Source organism: Ursus americanus, chromosome 25, assembly GCF_024610735.1.
Source record: "Ursus americanus isolate L20-20 chromosome 25, mUrsAme1.1.p, whole genome shotgun sequence".
NCBI lineage: Eukaryota > Metazoa > Chordata > Mammalia > Carnivora > Ursidae > Ursus > Ursus americanus.
This window is the reverse complement of record NC_142151.1, coordinates 4,689,814-4,709,475: the sequence shown is the minus strand read 5'-3', so window position 1 is coordinate 4,709,475 and position 19,662 is coordinate 4,689,814. Positions and strand designations below refer to the sequence as shown.

At 47.6% G+C, this 19,662-nt stretch overlaps 1 protein-coding gene across 5 annotated transcripts in view; it reads right to left on the bottom strand.

Moving 5' to 3' along the window:
- SLC6A13 (solute carrier family 6 member 13) overlaps positions 1–19,662 on the bottom strand; it is a 35,504-nt gene that overhangs the window by 10,595 nt on the left and 5,247 nt on the right. For 4 of the 5 annotated variants that reach the window (XM_045774455.2, XM_045774465.2, XM_045774470.2 and 1 more), the window contains 5 exons: positions 10,665–10,799; positions 7,817–7,957; positions 4,238–4,322; positions 3,435–3,567; positions 2,397–2,531 (listed from right to left, as the gene is read on the bottom strand). In XM_045774455.2, the coding sequence (XP_045630411.1) occupies positions 2,397–2,531; positions 3,435–3,567; positions 4,238–4,322; positions 7,817–7,957; positions 10,665–10,799 (629 nt within the window). The remainder of the gene's footprint in view (positions 1–2,396; positions 2,532–3,434; positions 3,568–4,237; positions 4,323–7,816; positions 7,958–10,664; positions 10,800–19,662) is intronic. The other variant, XM_045774492.2, reaches the window with a different exon arrangement.

Here is a 19,662-nt window from a genome sequence, read left to right as displayed (position 1 = left end):
AAAGAGGTGAGGGAGCCAGATAAAGCCAGCATTGTCTCTGCCTGCCTGCCCGCTCCCAGACCCAGTGCTTGGCAGACAGAGATGTTCTTGGTCTTTGTGTTGGCTAGCAGGAATTTTGCACCTCTCTCAAGCGCCAGGCAAATGCCAGTTGGAATTCTCACACTTCCTGGGGAGTGCCAACTACATTCAATCAGGGCTCTGGCAGGGGCATCGCACCTGCAAGTTGCTGCTCTGTCCAGTGACAACAGAGGCCTAGCTGCAGCCGGAGACCGGGGCCCAGCGGCCGAGAAGGCTGCTGGGAAGCCCAGACCAAGCCCGGCTCTGGAAACATCTCCCTCCTCATGGCTTCAGAGGACTTGGAAGGCACACGCTCCCTGCATAGCCTACAGCTGGCTGGAGTTGGAAGGGTGGTATCCTGGACGGCAGATGAAAAGAGGTTTTATTCCCTGCAGTAACCCAGACATGGAATCATGGCCTTGTTAACGCTCAGAGTTGACGGCTATCTGGTCCACCTTCTTCGCATTTATTTTGACTTTGCTGGAAGCAATCATCTAACAACCACGACTCCTAGAACAGACCTGTCCCATAATAGATGTTGAGTAAATTTTTTGCTGAATGAATGAGCTTTGAGAGAAAACAAAGATGAGTAGATGGGGACTTTGCCTTCGAGAGATCATAAAGCATATGGGATTTGTCATCATTTAGACCCAGGTTCCAGTTGCAAATGTGAGAATGGGAAATGCGTTAAGCTCTCTAGGCCTCCCTTTCCTATAAAATGGGGACACCCCCCTGATCTGCCGTGAGGATTAGCATGTAACAATGACAGGGACATAGTTAGGGCTCAATCGTTGTTGACTATAAAGAGCCGATCAGGACAAACGAGGCATTGATCACAGAAGCCAAAAATCCATTCCAGAAATACCAGGCCCCTCCCTCCCATTTCTCTTTCAGTCTACCTGCCTGTCTCCCTGCCTGAACACGGCTCCTCCTTCCCAGCCTGACACAAGAGATCCTGCCAACCTCTACCCCTGGCCTTCAAAGCTGGCCCCCACGACCTTCTGCTTGCTGTGGGCTCTCCACCACAACACTTGGGTTCCAGAGAAGTCAAAGGGCTTATGATTCACACCAGAAAAGTCCACTTTGTTTGGCCAGCCACTTTCCTGCTGTGTGACCTTGGGCCTTGTTTGCTCATCTGTTCAATGAGGAGTTTGCACTGGCTGATCTCTGGGGGCCTTTCAGCTGCAACAACTACAGTTCTACGGTTTGCTCCGAAGCCTGACGTGGAGATGAGGCAGGGGCAGTGCTCACCTCCATTACGTCTAAGAAATGGGGAGGGAAGGATAAGCCCATAACCCACCAGATCATTGAGCAGGACCCAGCACGCAAGGCTGCTGGACTCCGTGGGGAGCTTTTGAATACAAGTGCACTGGTGGCTTCTGGTGGCCGGTAGAACTCAGGATGGCAGGACTTCACTCTGCCGGGGTGGCTGGGAGCCGTGCTGGATGCCCCCCAAATTCTGCCCAACAGGGAGCTCAGCATTTGCAACGTCTGCAAAGCCATCCAAACTGTTGGCGTCTCTTCTGCCCCGGGAGCCTTCCGCCCTATGTCTGCTCAGGGCCCCTTTCCAGACACAGAGAGCTCCTCCAGCACCCACAGGGAGGACGACCTCTGTGCCAGGGAGGCAGAGGCGGGGCACATAGCTGGGCAAGGCCTTTTCGGGGCTCTGGGGTGGAGCTTCCCCACGCTCCCCCCGGCCCTCCACACCTCCTGGCTTTGCCAGCTTTCAAAACGGCTGCCAAACAGGTGAAGATAAGAAACCCGTCAGCGGCAGTGGCTTCGGAGTTTCGGCCCCGCTTTCCAACGCCCTCCGGGGAGCAGGCAGCGCCGCACCCGCCCCGGGCCAGGCCGCGAGGAAGCTGGCCGAGGCGGACAGAGTGGGCACCAAGGAAGGACTGGAGGGGAGGGAAGAGCGGGGGAGGCGGGGGGGGGGGGGGGACTCTTGACAACTGACGGGAAACTCGGAAACTCGACACCAGCCCAGCTGGCACTGGGAGGGGCTGGGGCGCTGGGCCTTGGGAGGGGGCACGTGGGCAGAGGGAGGGAGCCAGAGGGGCTGGTGGAGGGGTAAGGAAGCCAGACGAGATCACCCAGAGGAAAAATGGGAAAGGGGGACGGGGAAGATGGTGGTGGGGACCAGGCCTGCAAGGGACGGATCCACAACCCCTGAGAACCGTGCCTGGGCTCCCCAGCCAGTGTGAACCAAGCGGGGGACCACACACAGCGGCTGACACATGGCTGGAGACCCCGGACGCCACCATGGACGCCACAGGGTTTGGGCCAGGAGCAGGGAACAAGCCTCCAGAGCCGCAGAATGGCCCCTGTCTGTGGCTTCTTACCTGGGGATCCCACAGGCGCGTGAGGTTGGGGTACAGGTAAAACTGAATTCCTTGGGCTGCCCCAGGCAGCGTCACCCCTCGAATTAACAGGACCACCAGCATGAGGTAAGGGAATGTGGCTGTGAAGTACACCACCTGGCCAGAGGGCAGACGAAAGACAAGGAACCTGTGAGTTTGGAAGGAGGGGCCCCGAGACTCAGCCGCAGAGCAGGAGGCGGGAGCTCCCCCCTCCACACACACACAGAGGAGGTCAAGAGAGTTTCTCTCTGCCCCCTCCCTCTCACCCCTGCAGCTGTTCAGGCTCCATCTGCCCTCTGCCTTAAGCCACAACCTCCCCTATCCCTCTCTCCCTCCCTCTTAATGCACCCCCCTACCCCCCCACACACATACCCGGCAAATATTTGTTAAGTGACTGAATGAACTCAGGCATGCTCCCAACAAGTGTGCTTAGAATTATGGCAAAGGGCTGTCGGGTACGAAAAGCTCTCTCTAACACATGATCCCTGTCCTCACAGAGCTTACAAGCTTAGCACAGCCGGGTAGCCAGATTAGGAAGGAAGCCTTGTCAGAGGCCTCCAGGGCAAGAGTCCAGGAGAACTCAGAATGCCCTCTAACACCTCGTACACTCTATGGCAGAGAGTCCCCCAAGTTCTCAGGGTGGTTGCGGATCATTTCGAGATGAATAGTCTCAGTGGGATTCCTTTTCCAGAGAACTGGTGGATAAGCTAGGGAGCCACGACATGTGTTCAGTTTGCAATGTGCCCCATGTGTGGTATACTGCAAGATCACATCCTTGGAAGTGTCCTTCCTGCCTTTCTCTCTCCTTCCTTTCCTTTCCACTTCCCCACATACCAGAGTGCACAGGAACGAAGCAAGGAGAGGCACAGAATCAAGGAAGGGAGCCACATACAATCTTGATGGGCTCATTCCCTCCCGTTCCTGACCAGGTTACAGCTCAGGGCTTTCCTGGGTGACCAGGCCCCCAGGGAGGGCAGGGAGTCCTGGGACGAGAGGGGCCAGGAGCTCTCCAACACAGACCTTGCCCGTGGACTTGACCCCCTTCCAGATGCAGAAGTAGCAGATGACCCAGGCGAGCAGGAGGCATAAGGCCAGCTCCCAGCGCAGGGCCCCCAGGTCATGGATGCCATCAGAGATCTTCAGGACCCGCCTCCTGGGGAAAGAAGGTTGAGCCGGGCTCCACTTTTGTCCCCAGCCTCAGTTTTGTGGCCCATGTGTCTCAGGCAGTGGAGCCATGCCTCCAGGCTCTTGTCCAAAGGCTTGTCGGCCCTTTTCGCTCAGTCCCACGAGGCTCTCCTTTGCCCAGAGATGGGGACAGATAGCAAGGGAGACAAATATAAACTGTTTCCAGGTAAGTGTGCTCTGGGAGGCTGAGTACCAATTTAACCTAGAGAGGGAAGTGCAGACACATATCTTCTCAACCAGTGTTTCAGGATGTGTTGATATTAGGAATCATGTCCTAGGTGAACACGGACACGAGGGAGGGGAGCTAGGAGGTGGCGCCCTCACAGCTTCGGGGCGGAGGGAGGTAGAAGTGTCCGCACACATGTGTGTGCGCCATCTAACATGGGGGTGCGGGGAGGGAAGGAGGGTGCAGCCTGAGGAGAGTTGCAAAATTCTCATCTCCGAAACCAGTTCTGCATTAACCACAAATACAAGCCCAACAAGAAAAAAAAAGCCATTTAGGTGATGGGGGCCACCAAAGAAGGAAAGAGAAATTCTTCTCTTGCTGTCCACTGAGGGTCAGCACCACACGAGCCCATCCCTGTGCCCTTCCTTCAAACACACAGCCCACGCTGGGATGGGGAGAGGGCCTCACTTACTCCCAGAACTCGATGACAGGAGAGGTGGCATTCTCAGAGGTCACATTCAGGGAGCCATTGGTCCTCTGGAACTCCACGCAGTAGTCTACCCGTGGGTCCCAGGGAAGGAAGCAAGAGAAAGATCATTCACTATTTGGCATGGCCAGAGACAGGGGTGTGAAATTATAGGGCAACGGGAAGTAAGGGATCTGGAAGGAAGCGGGCTGCTGAAGTTGTCCATACAAAACCTCCTCGAACACGAAATACCCTCAACGAGCCTACCTCACCTTCTCCCACACGATCTTACGTGTGGGCTTCTAGATGTCACTCGTACTCAAGCACGATCAGATAGCAGGAAGGACGCTCTGCGCGCCGACTGCTTCAAAGCACGCAACTATTTCTAGGTCACTGCCTCGTATGAAGGCACAATCTCAGAGGGATCATAAAAATGCTTTCTAGGGAAGACATGCAGCCGAGTGGCCAAGAGCTCAGATATGAGGTCAGAAAGCTCTGGCTCGAATCCTGACCCTCTGCTTATTTGCCGTGTGGCCCTCTGACTTCGCTTCCCTCGATTCCAGAATGCACGTAGTGATATCCAGTTGTGACACCGACGAGGGACTAAATGAAACCCGAGTGTGAGGTGCCCAGGAAGCAGAGGCTCTTAAATACCTGTAAGTGACCTTGGCGTTTCACAACGGGGGCTCACATTCTTTGTATATTGTGTTTAGTATAATAATCCTAGAAAATATTAAGCCAGATAGTGTTTTCCCCATTGTACACATGAAGAAAGTGAATCTTCCTGTCACAGCTCATAAATGACTAAGTGAGGGCTAGAATCCAGCTGAGCAATTTGTATGTCTTACCTTCAAAACACCTATAGTTGGACCTCTCTCATTACGGCCACTACCAGCACCCTGGTGCAGGTCCCCACCGTTTCGTGGCTCCTTCACTGGCCTCCAGTTTCTACTCCTGCCTCCCTTGTGCAATCTCCACACAGCAGCCAGAATGATTTTGTTAAAATTTAAGTCACTCTATGTCACATCTCAGTTTAACACTCTCTGATGAGCTTCCCACCCCACACAGAGAAAGAAGCCATAACCTCTATAATTGCCTCCAAGGCCCTTTTCAATCTACCCCCATCACCTCTGACCTCATCCCTGGGGCTCCCCCACTCACCTGCTCCAGTCACACCTGCTCCAGACACACCCTGGCTGTTTCCTGAATGTTATAGGCACAAGGCCACCTCAGGGCCCTTGCACTGGTTGCTCCTTGTACCTGGGGTCTGTCCATGAATCTCAGTGGCTGACTCCCCACCCCCTCCTTCAGAACATGACTCCTGTGTCATCTCAGTAAGGCCTTCCCTGATGACTCAGTTGAAAATGATAATTCTCACCCTTAAAACTCCCAGTCCCTGCTTCCTGTTTTAAGTTTCTCTCTAGCACTTCTTCTAACATAATATGTATTAGGCATTTATTTTGGTTATGGTCTGTGTCTCTCCACTAGAACAAAACCCCATGAGGGCAGGGATCTTTGTTTTTTTTTTAAAGATTTTATTTATTTATTTGACAGAGAGAGAGACAGCCAGCGAGAGAGGGAACACAAGCAGGGGGAGTGGGAGAGGGAGAAGCAGGCTCCCAGTGGAGGAGCCTGATGTGGGGCTCGGTCCCAGAACGCTGGGATCACGCCCTGAGCTGAAGGCAGACTAAGCCACCCAGGCGCCCCGAGGGCATGGATCTTTGTGTGCCTTATCATAACCCCAGCGCTTAGAACAGAGCCTGACACAGGGTAGGAGCTCCATAAGTATCTGTTGAATGAATGCCCATCGAGCATTCTTTCCACTAAACCCTCTCTCTTTCCTTGAAGCCTTGGCTCACCCAGAAAAGCGTTGTTTCATCTTGACAGGATGGGATGTCCTCTACTACAAAAGATGCTAGGCTCTGAGTAAAACCCGGCTCACTAGGAGAAATGTCAAAAATGTCAAGAAGCAAAAGGCTGGAGATTGTCTCAGAGATCCCCCAGTCAACCCCAAGGTTTGAAGGCCTAACAATGCCCTGAAGCAAAAGCCCTAGGCCACCAAAAATCTGCAACATTTCTACAAAAGGAACTCCCCTAAGATCTGGATCGAATCAGCATCTGACAAGCTGGTCGTCAAGGGTGATTTCAGTGTAAATAGAACAAATGAGGGAGGGCGGAAAGAATGGTGGAGGGAAGAAAGAAAGAAGAAAAAAACATCATAAAGAAAACACTGGAATAAAACTGATTTTTAAGACTGGACTCATCCAACAAAATATGTTTTTGTGCTTATGATGTAGCCAGCACTGTGCTAGGGGCACAAAGGAGACACAGATACAGATGCCTTTTTGGCCCTCCAGACCTTGCGGACCAACAGCCAGAAAGTAAGGGAAGGGCCGCAGCAGAGTCCGGGCTCAGGGCAGGCACTACCGGGCACGTTTAAGAAGAAACTAAGGACCCTTGGGGTGCCGGGGGAGGAGCCTCCAAGATCGGACCCTTCACGTGCGAACTGGTGGAATGAAGGTGGCAGAGATCAGCAACAGAACGCCTGGAAAGGGCTCAAAGTTCCGAGGGCCAGCGGGGCCCTGCGGAACATTGCAACATGTGCCTCCTTGGCAACTAAAGGACTCAAACTCCAGCTCCGGACTGACTACCTCACCTAATCAAAACAGAACAAAACAGAGAAAGGAATCAAGGCACAGGTAGGGCTCACTGACGGGCACCGAGGGATATCTGGGCAGTGAGCGCAAGCTGGTCCAGATAGGACAGCTCCCCACCTGTGCTGTGCCTAGGGTAGCCTCCAGCCCCATGTGGCTACCTTCAAATTACTTAGAATTCAACAAAAACTTAAAAACTCAGGTCCTCACACTCGCGGGGCACATTTCAAGCACTCAACAGCCGCCCGTAGCTGGCAGCTGCCATGTTGGAGAGCCAGAGAACGTTCGCCACATCGCAGGAAGCTCTCTTGGACAGCACTACCCTAGGGATTTTCAACTTTCGTTACTTTCAACCAAATCCTCAGTAGTCCTATGGCCACGGGTGGCTCCTGCCGTCTTGTAGGAGAGTCACATGCAGTCTTACAAGCACAGGAGACATCAAGTGTTCTTATAAGTTATAATGACACACAAAACAGCTTCTTCCCCGATTAAATCGGGATGCACTGTGAGACAGAAAGACCTAAGATAGTATCAGAAAGAAGATGTGAGCGACAAAGATAACGGACAAACGACACATACATACCCCAAAGTGATCAGACAGCAAATTGAAATAAATAAGTGGCTAAACTACATAAAAAGAAACCAGGTCGATTTGCCTAATATGTGAATTCATAATCTATGAACTGAATACATTAGTTGTTTTTAATTGAGTACAGTGGACAATTTTTTTTAAGTCTGTGACATTTTGCCTGTGATGCTGGTGAGTTCTCATGCTGATCTTTGATCCGAGATTTCCGTGACCTACCTGGCGGATTTCTAGTACGTCCCAAGTGAAGGCTGGGGATGTGGCGCCGGGGTATACGGATAATGCCAGTCCTGGTTAACGCGGCAGCGCAGCAGGAGGAAGTGGACTCTCCAGGGATGGCCTCACCTGTGTTCCACTCGTGGTGGCAGCTTCCCCAGGGAAGGTCGACGGTGAAGCTGCTGAACAGGTAGAAGAGGGCCCAGGCCAGGACGACGACGTAGTAGATGTTCAGGAGGACGACAATCATCTGGGACGCGTAGCCGATGCCTGCAGCGGAAAACCGCAGAATTGGGCTCGGGAGGGCGCTCTCACACGCCCCCCAGCCCAGCTTAGGAGGGGGTTGCGCTCCACTCTCAGAGCCCTACGACAGTGCTGGGCCCAGGCTCCCAGCTCTCTCATCTCCCTCCCTGGCAGGTGAGGAGGGCCTTTTCTCCCTGTCTTTCGTTGCACTCGACCCTGGCTTCCCATGTCCTTCCATCTTGATCGGTTTTGAAAACTCACTGATTTAAAGTTATTTTTTAAATGTATAAGACGAACTCAAAGATCCCAATAGTTAATGTTCCCTGGAATTAAGCTAATGTATTTCTGAAATATAAAAATACACGTTAAGAGCAAGAACAGGGGCGCCTGGCTAGCTCAGTCCATAGAGCATGCAACTCTTGATCTCAGGGTTGTGAGTTCAAGCCCCAAGCTGGGTGTAGAGCCTACTTAAAAGAAAAAAAAGGAGCAGGGATAGACAATTCACGTAGGAGAAAAGACAACTACAGCCTTCTTAATAATTGCAGGGGTGCAGAAGGAAACAATGGTGAGGTACCTTTCTTTTTTTTTTTTTTTTTTAAGATTTTATTTGTTTATTTGACAGAGAGAGAGACAGCCAGTGAGAGAGGGAACACAGCAGGGGGAGTGGGAGAGGAAGAAGCAGGCTCCCAGCGGAGGAGCCTGATGTGGGGCTCGATCCCATAACACTGGGATCACGCCCTGAGCCAAAGGCAGACGCTTAACGACTGCGCCACCCAGGCGCCCCGGTGAGGTACCTTTCTGCATAGACAGCCATAGTGAAATTTTTACAGGTGATGTAACTCAGTGTTTCCAAATTTGTCCACGTATTAGAATTACCTGGCAATATTTTCAAAATTTCAAAGACAGACCTGAGACCAATTAAATCACAATCCCCGGGGGGTGGGGCACAGGCCTCAGGATATTTTGAAGATCCCCAGGTGACTCCAATGTGCAGACAAGTTTGGGAACCCCAAATACCCAGAGCTGTGAAAGATATGGGGGAAAGATGCTTACTCAAATATAATGACATGGCAAGTCACTATAATACTTGCATAAGACAGTTTATGAAGCCAGATCAAGAGGCATCAACTTGATTATCCATTTGATCCAGTGATCCTAATTCTGGAAATTTATCCCAAAGAAATAATTCCCAAAAAAGAAGGGCAAAGCTATCTCAAGAAATACACATAACAGCAGAATATAACAATTTTATAAGTAATTGAAATAAGCAAAAAGCCCAAAGCAGAGAACTGTTAAGTAAATTATGATATATCCATTCAATTGAAGTTTATGTAATCATTAAATTATTGTTGTGTAGAAAATGGAAAATAAGGGTGCCTGGGTGGCTCAGTCAGTTAAGCATGCCCACTCTTGATTTTGGCTCAGGTCATGGCCTCAGGGTCATGAGATGGAGCCCTGAGTCATCAGGTTCTGCGCTGGGCGTGGAGTCTGCTTCACAGTGTCTCTCTCCCTCTCCTCCTCCCCCACCTTCTGTCTCAAAAAAAAAAAAGAAAGTAAGAAAGAAAGAAAGAAAGAAAGAAAGAAAGAAAGAAAGAAAGAAAGAAGAAAGAAAGAAAATGGAAAATAACACTAACTGAAAGTGGGGACATAAACTGTGTATATCCCAGATTAATAGATATGTAAGCTCTATACAGAGAGAAAGAATGAGTGAAATGAATCCCCCAAACTGGAAACAACACAATGTTCTTCAGCAGGTGATGGTTAAATGAACTGTGGTCTATCCATACCATGGAATCCGACTCAGCAATAAAGAAGAATGAACTCTTTATTTAAGAACCTGGATGGATCTCAAGGGCGTTGTGTTGACTAAAAAAGCTAATCTCAAAAGGGTATATAGACTATACAATTCCATTTATATAACATTCTCAAAATGATAGAATTAAAGAGATAGAGAACAAATTAGTGGTTGCCAGGGGCCAGGGGTGCGGCAGGGAGAGGCAGGTGTGAGTACAAAGGAGTAGCATGACAAAGATCTTTGTGATAATGGGATAGTCTGTATATTGATTGTGGTGATGGTGACACGTGACAAAATAACAATTATACGCACACACATACACACAAATGAGTGCATGGAAAACTGGGGAAATCTGAATAAGATCTGTGGATAGTACCAATATCAATTTCCAGGTTATGATTTTTTTTATAGTTAAGTAAGATGTTACCATTGGGGAAAACTGGGTGAAGGTACATGTGACCTCTCTGTACCAGTTTTACAACTTTCTATGAATATATAGTTATTTCAAAATAGAAGCTTAAAGAAAATGCTATATAGAAATACTGAAATAAAACACCCTAAAGTTTAAATAGTTATTGTGTCAAAACAGTAGAATTATTACTAATATTTTTTGTCATTTAAAATTCTTTTTAAATGTCTTGCAATTAATGTTTTGAAAAATGCAAAACCATTGTTATACATTCGTAAAATACACAGCTAAAATAGCTTTGCCCTCTACTTATTTAATCTGAAGCCTTTTTTCCCATCCTCATCCCCATCTTCTCTATTCTCTGATAGATTGGGTGATTAGGGCAGCATTGGGCCCACAAGCGGAGGGTTTAACATAAAGACACAGAGTCTTATGTGTCAATCAGCTCTGTACTAAGCCACCCGGTCATCCCAAATAAGGTTTGTAACCATGTATGCAGATATCCTGGAATCAGGCACAAAGCTACTCACCCTCAAAGATGGGGCAAATCTTCCTCCAGGCTGTGACGCCTCCCTGGCTAGTGTACTGGCCCAGCGCTGTCTCCAAGAGGAAGACAGGAATGCCACAGGTAAAGAGGAAGATGAGGTAGGGGATGAAAAAGGCACCTGTGGGTGGGAAAAAGGCTTTCCATTACCTGGCACTAGCCTCCTCATAGTCCACATTCATCTCCTCCCATTACCACTCCACACTGCCAGTCAGAATCCCCAGGGGTGTGGGACATGCAAAACTGTGGGGGACATCTCTCCAGATATCTGGAACCATAGCACAGATCAAGGGTCACCAAGTTACCTAACCAGCCCTTTCTTTCACTCTGAAAGTTTCAATCTATACCTACCAAGGTTTGCTCCCCATCGAACATCAATTATTACCTCAATTATACATAACTGTGGCAACAGCAAGGAGCTCATTGAATAATGCACATCCAGGAACATTAACATAGCCCACAGACTATAATTCTTTTCCAAGGAAATGACTGTTTTTAATGCTACATGGAGACTTTTAGCAGACTAAAATCAGATTTCCCTTCAGTAATCCTTTCTGCTTCAGTTTTCACAATCCTTTCTGCTCAGCTTTCTGCTGAGACAAGCATACTGATGCTAGAAACGCTGGCGTTTTCTCCACTGCGGAGCTCTATCTGTTGCCAAGGTATACAGAGGAGTTCACAGAGCACCAGAGAAGACAGAATGACAGAGGAGTTCACAGAGCACCAGAGAAGAGAGAATGACAGAGGAGTTCACAGAGCACCAGAGAAGAGAGAATGACAGAGGAGTTCACAGAGCACCAGAGAAGAGAGAATGCACAGAGAGGGAGCTCCCAACATCTGCAGGGAGTCCACTTCTAGCTTTCAACTGGGTGCCGGTCCAAACAAAAATAAGCACATACGTCTGAGGAAACTACCCAGGGTAAGGGAAGGAATCGTTCAAAAAGATGGAAAGTAATGGTGCTCACACAGGACTGGGAAAAGTGTTGGCTCCCACCAGTCAGACTGGATAGTCCCAGAATTCACAGGGCATTGGAAAGAGAAGGCATTTCCTCAGAAATAGGGGATAATTAGCCCTCGATTGAGCACAGCTTTGGTTCTAACAAATCCGAGAAGCAAAACCGAAAAGTATCAAATTACTTCACTGGTTCCAAGCAAAGCTCAAGAATATTTATAGAAATATAATAGTATTCAGCAACCAATCAAACAAAAATCACCAAGTCTGGGGTCCAATAAAAAATTACCAGGAAAGGGGTGGCTGGGTGGCTCAGTCGGTTGAACATCTAACGTTTGATTTTGGCTCAGGTCATGATCTCAGGGTCGTGGGATTGAGCCCCATGTTGGGCTCCACACTCAGCTTGGAGTCTGCTTGTCCCTCTCCCTCTGCTCCTGCCCCTACTCGCTCTCTCTCACTCTCTCAAATAAGTAAATAAATAAAATTTTTTAAAAAAATTACCAGGAAAACAAAGCAGAAAAATATTACTCATAATGAGTAAATAAATCAATCGATTGAACCCAGCCCATAGCTTACACTAATGTTAGAATAAGCAGATATGGACGCTAAAATGATTGTTATAATTGTGTTTGATATATTCGAAATGTTAGACAGAGACGTGAAAGATACTGAAAACACCCAAGTCAAATGTCTAGAGATGAAAACCACAGGGGCACCTGGCGGGCTCGGCCAGCAGAGCATGTGACTCTCAATCTCAGGGTTGTGAGTTGCAGCCCCACATTGGGTGTGGAGCCTACTTAAAAAAAAAAAGAAAATTAGAGATAAAAACACAATGTGTGAGATGAAAAGTACATTGGATGGGATTAGTGGCAGATTAACAGCAGAAGAAGAGATTAGTGAACTTGAACCACAGAGTAGAAACTATCCAAAATAAAACAGAGAAAAGAGGTTTAAAAAAAAAAAAGGTGTCAGTGAGCTATGGGACAATTTCAAATAGTCTTATACTAGTAAGTGGAGTCCCTGAAGGAGATAAAAGATGGAGAGGGGGGGTCAGAAAAAAATTTGAAGAAATAATGGGTGAAATTTTTCCAAATTTGATGAAAACTATAAATCCACATATCCAAGAAGCTCTATGAGTCCCAAGATAAGAAATATAAAAACACTATAACAAGGCACATCATAATCAAATTATTTAAACCAGTGATTAAGAGTTTTTAAGAGGAAATTTTAAAAGCAACCTGAGAGGGACACCTGGGTGGCTCAGGCAGTTAAGCATCTGCCTTCAGCTCAGGTCATGATACCAGGGTCCTGGGGTCGAGTCCCACATCGGGCTCCCCACTCAGCGGAAGCCCGCTTCTCCCTCTGCTTGCTGCTCCTCTTGCTTGTGCTCTCTCCCTGACAAATAAATAAATAAAATCTTTAAAAAAAATAAAAATAAAGGCAATCAGAGAAGAGGAACAGAGATAGGATTAATATCAAATATGTATAGAGGAACAGAGATAGGATAATATCAAATTTCTCATTGGAAACAATGCAAACAAGAAGACAGCAATAAGCACATTAGTTAAATTACTGAAGGAATAAAGAAACTGTTAGCTAGAATTCCAATAAAAATATTGTTCAAAAAATTAAAGTGAAGTAATGCCTCTTAAGACAAGCAAAACCTGAAAGAATCCATCACTAGAAGATCTGCAGTATAATAAAGGTTAAAGAAAGACCTTCAGGCAGGGGGAACGATGATGCCAGAGAGAAAACGATTCTACACAAAGGAACAAAGAATGTTAGAAACGGCAACTACATACATAGGTAAACATCTAAGAATTTTTTCTTATCACCCAAATCTCTTTGAAAGGTAACTGACTGGTTGCACAATATGAGGTGGAGTTTATAACATATGAAAAAGTAGAATGTGTAACAACAAGAGCACCGAAGTCGAGAGGAGAGAGGTGGAAATGTATTATTGCAAGGTTCTTATATGTAAAGTGGTCACGTGAAGGTGAACTGTGATAAATGAAAGATACATGCTACAAAACCTAAAACAATCATTCAGGGACGCCTGGCTGGCTCAGCTGGTTAAGCATCTGCCTTCGGCCCAGGTCACAATCCCAGAGTCCTGGGATAGAGTCCCGCATAGTGTTCCCTGCTCAGCAGGGAGCCTGCTTCTCCCTCTGCATCTGCCCCTCCCCCTGCTTGTGCTTTCTCTCTCTCCCTCTCTCTCTCTCTCTCTGACAAATAAATAAATAAAATCTTTTAAACAAATAAAATAAAATAAAACGAATACTCAACTAACATAACAGAGACTTGTGGCTAATAAGCCATGAAAGGAAGAAAGCCAACAATGAAATAATAAAAAATATCCAGTTAATTCAAAAGAAAGCAGAAAGATAGGAAAAGGAGAACAAAGAACTGATAGGACAAGTAGAAAACAAATAGTAAGAGAACTGATTTAAACTTAAGTGTATAAACTTAACTGGATAATTGCTTTAAATGCAAATAGTCTAAATATCCTGCATAAAAGGCAGAGATTGTCAGAGTGGCTTCAAAACAAAAACTAGCAAGACTCAGCTATATGTTGCTTGAAAGAAATACACTTTAAATATCAAGACATGAAAAGAAGGTAGTCCTGCCTTTTGAGATAACATGGATGGACCTTGAGGACATTATATTTTCAGAGAGAGAATAAGAAACACAGTATGTTCAAGGGCAGGAGACCCTGGCTCTCCTCTGGCTTTGGCCTCTAACTTCCTGGGGACCCTAAGGAAGTGTCCTTTCTCTATATTTCTCATTAGCAAAGTGAGGAGTAGAGTAGTGATGTCAGGTCCCTTCTGGACCTGACAGCCCAGCTTTGTTGTCATCCATGATCCCTTTGCTCATGTCCCAGCCCCAGACCAGTGACCACAGCTCAGAGCACCAGAGGCCTCGGCCACCATGAGCTCAGTACTCCAGCAAATTCTGTATGTTCTCACTTATATGCAGACCCTCAAAAAGCCAAATTTGGGGGCACCTGGCTGGCTCAGTCTGAAGAGCATGTGATTCCTGATCTCAGAGTTGTGAGTTCAAGCTCCACGTTGGGTGAGGAGATTACTAAAACAAACAAACAAACTGTTAAAAAATAAAGATAAGAAAGCCCAATTTGTGGAATTAAAGGGTAGAACAGTAGTTGCCAGAGGCTCAGGGATGGGGGAAATGAGGAGATAAACTTGCAGCTATTAAATGAATAAGGTCTGGCAATCTAATGTACACGGCACGGTGCCTGCAGTGAACAATACCGTATTGTATACTTGAAAGTTATTAAGAGAATAGATCTTAAGTGTTATCACCAAGAAAAGATAATTATGTGAGGGAATGGAAGCATCGAATAACATCATTGTGCAATCATTTCACAGAGACACATGTATCAAATCATCATGCTGTACACCTTAACATATGCTATGTCAATAATATCTCAATAAAACTGGAAAGACATCTTTTTTAAAAAACAGGTCCGTGGCTGCACTGGGACAGGGTGGCAAAAGTAACAGGTGGGAGAAGGGGACAGGAGGAGACTTGGGGGAGTCATGAATATGTCCATTATTTTGATTGGCAACAGTTTCATGGGTCTGTACATGTCAAAACTTATCAAATTGTACACTTTAAGTATGTACATTTTTTGTAAATCGGTTATATCTTTATAAAACTGTTTAAAAGGAAATTAATGGGGAATAGCATTCTGCGGTTCTTCACCTTCCCACTCTCTGGCTTGTAGTCGACACATCCGTAAGTCACGCTGAGGAAAGCACCTGTTTACCACAAGGGCAAAGAACTAAAGATCATAAACATCTCAGCCTAATATGTCCATAAATCAATCCAAGACTTGTTGAGCAGGAAGGGAAAATTCAGGAAGAGAGAACTCAGTAGCCGATATGAACAGTTACTGCTCAGAGTGGAAAATATGGCAGAAAAAGAAGGAGAACAGAGAGAGAAAGACAGAGAGAAAGACAATTTTCAGCCCAGCTCGAGCCCCTCCTCCCCATCTTTATGCTACCTGCTCTTTCCCAAAAAACCGAGCCAATGTTTAACTGTAGTCAGTTCTGTGGTCAGCCCTGCTCCCCTCGTCCTCTGCCTCTTTGAGCACATGGACAGCTGGCCACAAGGGGCAAGGTCCACATTCAAAAAGCTGAGCCACTGGCCCATAAGGGGAAGGGGTCAGGGGAGTGATGGGCCCCAGAGGGACCCAGGTGCAGACTTGGGGGTGCTATGGGGCACTCTGCCTCTTTCCCCGCCCAAGCCCTGGTCACCACGATTAAAAGATGGAGCTAGTCCTAGAGATGGAGGATGGAGGTCAGTTACCTGCTCCCCCATTCCGGCGGGTTAGTCTCCTTCCCCAAATTCTGAAGTGTCCTGGCAGGTTTCCCCATGAGATGGGAGAGACCACATGCCCAACCTAGAAAGGAATGATTGTGCAGGCCACCCTTCTCAAAAGGAGCCCATTCTGTGGTGTCATCTATAATGTCCCAGCTAGTATTTTAAAGCCTAAACTAATGAGGCTCCACACGAGCAACCCAGCGGTGAGCATATATGAGCCGTTAAGATGCTGGAATCAACACTAATCTGACCACCACCGGAGGTTGAGTCAGTAACTAACAATGGTAACAAATCATCATACACTCACCACTAAAATCACGATTCTTATATGCAGAAAAAGTGCTTCTTGTTTCTCTTTGTTAGTTATACTAACAAGCAGCATCAAGGTGATCAGTTGTCCCCGTGGCCGGGTACTATTTAATCCTCTTTGCTTTGGTGTCCCTGTGGCCTCTGTTCCTATGGTGTAGGTCTGCCCTCCCCCCACAGCCTGCTGCTCTAAGATCCCTATTCCTAGAGATCCAGCTGTGGGGTATTCTGTTGTAGCCTCATGTGGAGTCTCCAGACATTCCAACTCAGTCTGCCAGCAGCCAGGGTCCAGGGAGCTGGAGAGACCCCAGCTGAAGCCCCATGAAGGATCTGGGTGTCTGGGGACTGAAGATCAGAAGGGAGGAGAGCTTGGAGGAGGATAAAGAAAAAGGAAGTACCTGTCCTCTCACACGGTGACCTCCAGCTGGTGTTCTATGACTAGCAAAACCCAACAATTCCTCGCATGAGCAACTCTTCCCCTGGTTTTCAGCAACCTAGACTTAGAAAATAACTATGGGGCACCTGGTAGCTCAGTCAAAGGAGCATGTGACTCTTGATCTCGGGGTCATGAGTTCACGCCCCACGTTGGGTGTAGAGACTACTTAAAAATGAAATCTTAAAAACAAATACCTAGGGGCGCCTGGGTGGCTCAGTCGTTAAGCGTCTGCCTTCGGCCCAGGGTGTGATCCCAGGGTCCTGGGATCGAGCCCCACATCAGGCTCCTCTGCTGGAAGCCTGCATCTTCCTCTCCCACTCCCCCTGCCTGTGTTCCCTCTCTCACTGGCTGTCTCTCTCTCTGTCAAATAAATAAATAAAATCTTTAAAAAAAATAAATACCTAAATCTATAAAATCTTTTTTAAAAAAAGAAATTAAGTATAAAATGGTTGACAGATGATCTGTTTTCATCTGGGCTTAGATTGGTGGGCAAGTAATTTAAATTCCCTCCTGGCAGAGTTGACCCCTACTACCCAAACCCTCTCCTACCACCTTCCCCCAGTATCATGCCTTTTGGGTTATCCAGAGACTTCTCATCCCCATGGCTAGAGCTTTAGGGGACAGGCCCCAGTGGAAGGTCATGTTTGCTTTTCCCTCCAGGGAGCTGAGGGTGGAGAGCTTGAGAAACAGTTCAAATGTGCAGCATCTTCAGCCACTTGGCCAGCAGGAGACCCCTCCCCACTACAGGGCACTGTCATTACTATGCAGCAGTCATACTGGCTTCTTCCTAGCCCGGACAGAGAACACAGCAGACGTGTACTCTGCCCACTCCTGAGTTTTGCCCAAATAACCCATATTTCCTATTTCCAATTCTTCTCTGCCCCCATTATCTTGAACCCACTGCAAGAAGTCTTTGCCCTGGCTTCCTGCTGTAACTGCTCCTACAAGGTCACCAACGGCCCCCATGCCACCAAAGCCAACACTCCATTCTCCTCCATATCTTTCTTAACCTATCTGCAGGATCTGATGCCGTTGTCCCTCTGGCCTCCCTGACCTCATTGCTTTCCTTGCCTCCCAAAGCACTTCACTGTCCTGGTTGTCATCCTTCTGCATTTGGTTTCCCTTCTCTGTCCCCTGCTGGTCCCTCCCCTTCCTCCACTCCTTGTTGTCTCTTCTCACCATGAAAGTGCTAATCGCCCTCACATTTATATCTCCCATCCACCTTTCTCTCACAGACTCCAGACTCCTGTGTTTTACTGCCTAGTGGACAGCTCCCCTTGGATATCTAACAGATACGTCAAGTCAGTGTTCCCAAAACGCAACTCCTTATTTTCTTCTTAACACCTGCTCCTCTCGTGGCCTTCCACATCGCAGTAGAGGGCACATCCCTCCTCCACAGTGCTCAGGCTGCAGCCTTTGGCCTGCTGGGACCAGGCAGTAGCAGTGGAGGTGACAAGAAGTGTCAGATTCTGCATATGTCATGGGGGGTAGTCTCTAGTCCCAGGCGTTCTGGGTGTTGAGAACTCAGTCTGTCAGCAGCCAGAGTGCAGAGAGCTCAGCTGAAGGCTCATGTTCAGAAGCACCCAGAATCTGGGTATTTAGATAGAGCCAACAGTTGGGGGGGAGGGGATCAAGGATGATTCTAGCGTTTTCAGCCTTGTAACTGGTCTGCTTCTGCCCTGACTCCTGTACACTCAGTTCTCAACAGCAGCCAAAGAGATTATTTTAAAATGTAAGAGCATAGAGGTGCCTGGGTGGCTCAGTTGGTTAAGTGTCTGCCTTCGGCTCAGGTCATGATTCTGGGGTCCTGGGATCGAGCCCCAAGTCAGGCTCCCTGGCCTGCTTCTCCCTTTCGCTCTGACCCTCTCCTTCCCCGTCCCTCCCTGCTTGTGTTCTCTGCTCTCTCTGGTGCTCTCTTTCTCAAATAAATAAATAAACAAAATCTTAAAAATAAATAAATAAAATGCAAGATCATGCCACTCCCACTCAAAACCCTGCCTTGTCTCCCATGTCACAAAGTCTCACAATAACTGACAAGGACCTCGGTGATCTGCCGCCTCCGTCCTGTTTACTTCTCTGACCTCAGCTTCTATCTACTCCCCTCCTCGCAACTTCTCAAACAAGCCGGTCAGCCTCTTGCTTTATGGCTCTTAAATCTTCTGTGTCCTCTGCTTGGAGCACTTTCACCCTCAATATCCACACGCCAACTCTCTCACTCCTGGCAAACTTTGGTTCAAATGTTCTCAGTCCCCACCCTACACACACACTCCTGATCTCCTTTACCCAGCTCTCCTTGGTCTTTTTCCAGAGCCCTCCTTAACTTCTGATATACTATATAGTTTTCCTACTTAGTATGCTGACCGTGTATTGTCTGTCTCCCTCCTCTAGAACGTAAGCCCCACAAGGACGGGGAGTTGTTCTGTTCTGTGCATACATGGATCCCAACAACTTAGGAGAATTCTGGGCAAAGGCGTGTAGCCAGTAATTGCTGTTGAATGACACAGTCAGGGTCAGGGTTTGGTGGGCTACGTGCTGGGGCAACTGGCTGAGATTGGAGACTCCAGAAAGCCATTGGGGGGTGGGCTGGCACAGGTTTTGGACAGCAGGGAGGGTGCTCACCGAGGAGGTGATCGAGGTAGGTCTCGCTCGCACCCATCCCCCTGAAAAGCTTTTGATCTGAAATAGGCTTCTTTATATCACTTCCTCAGGTTTTTGACTATATAGTGTTTCACTGTTGACCTGCTTTTCTATCATATTCTTGCCTCAGCCCTTTCTCTGCTCAGGAACTCACTTCAAATTGGGATCTACCAAATGTTAAAGCTGGAGGGAACCAAAGAAGACATCATCTGTATGTTATGTTTGGAACTAAAATTATGTTTGGGGACTTTTTCACCCCTGACCTCACCACTGAACAAATATGGATGATAATAAAGTGCCTAGCTTATC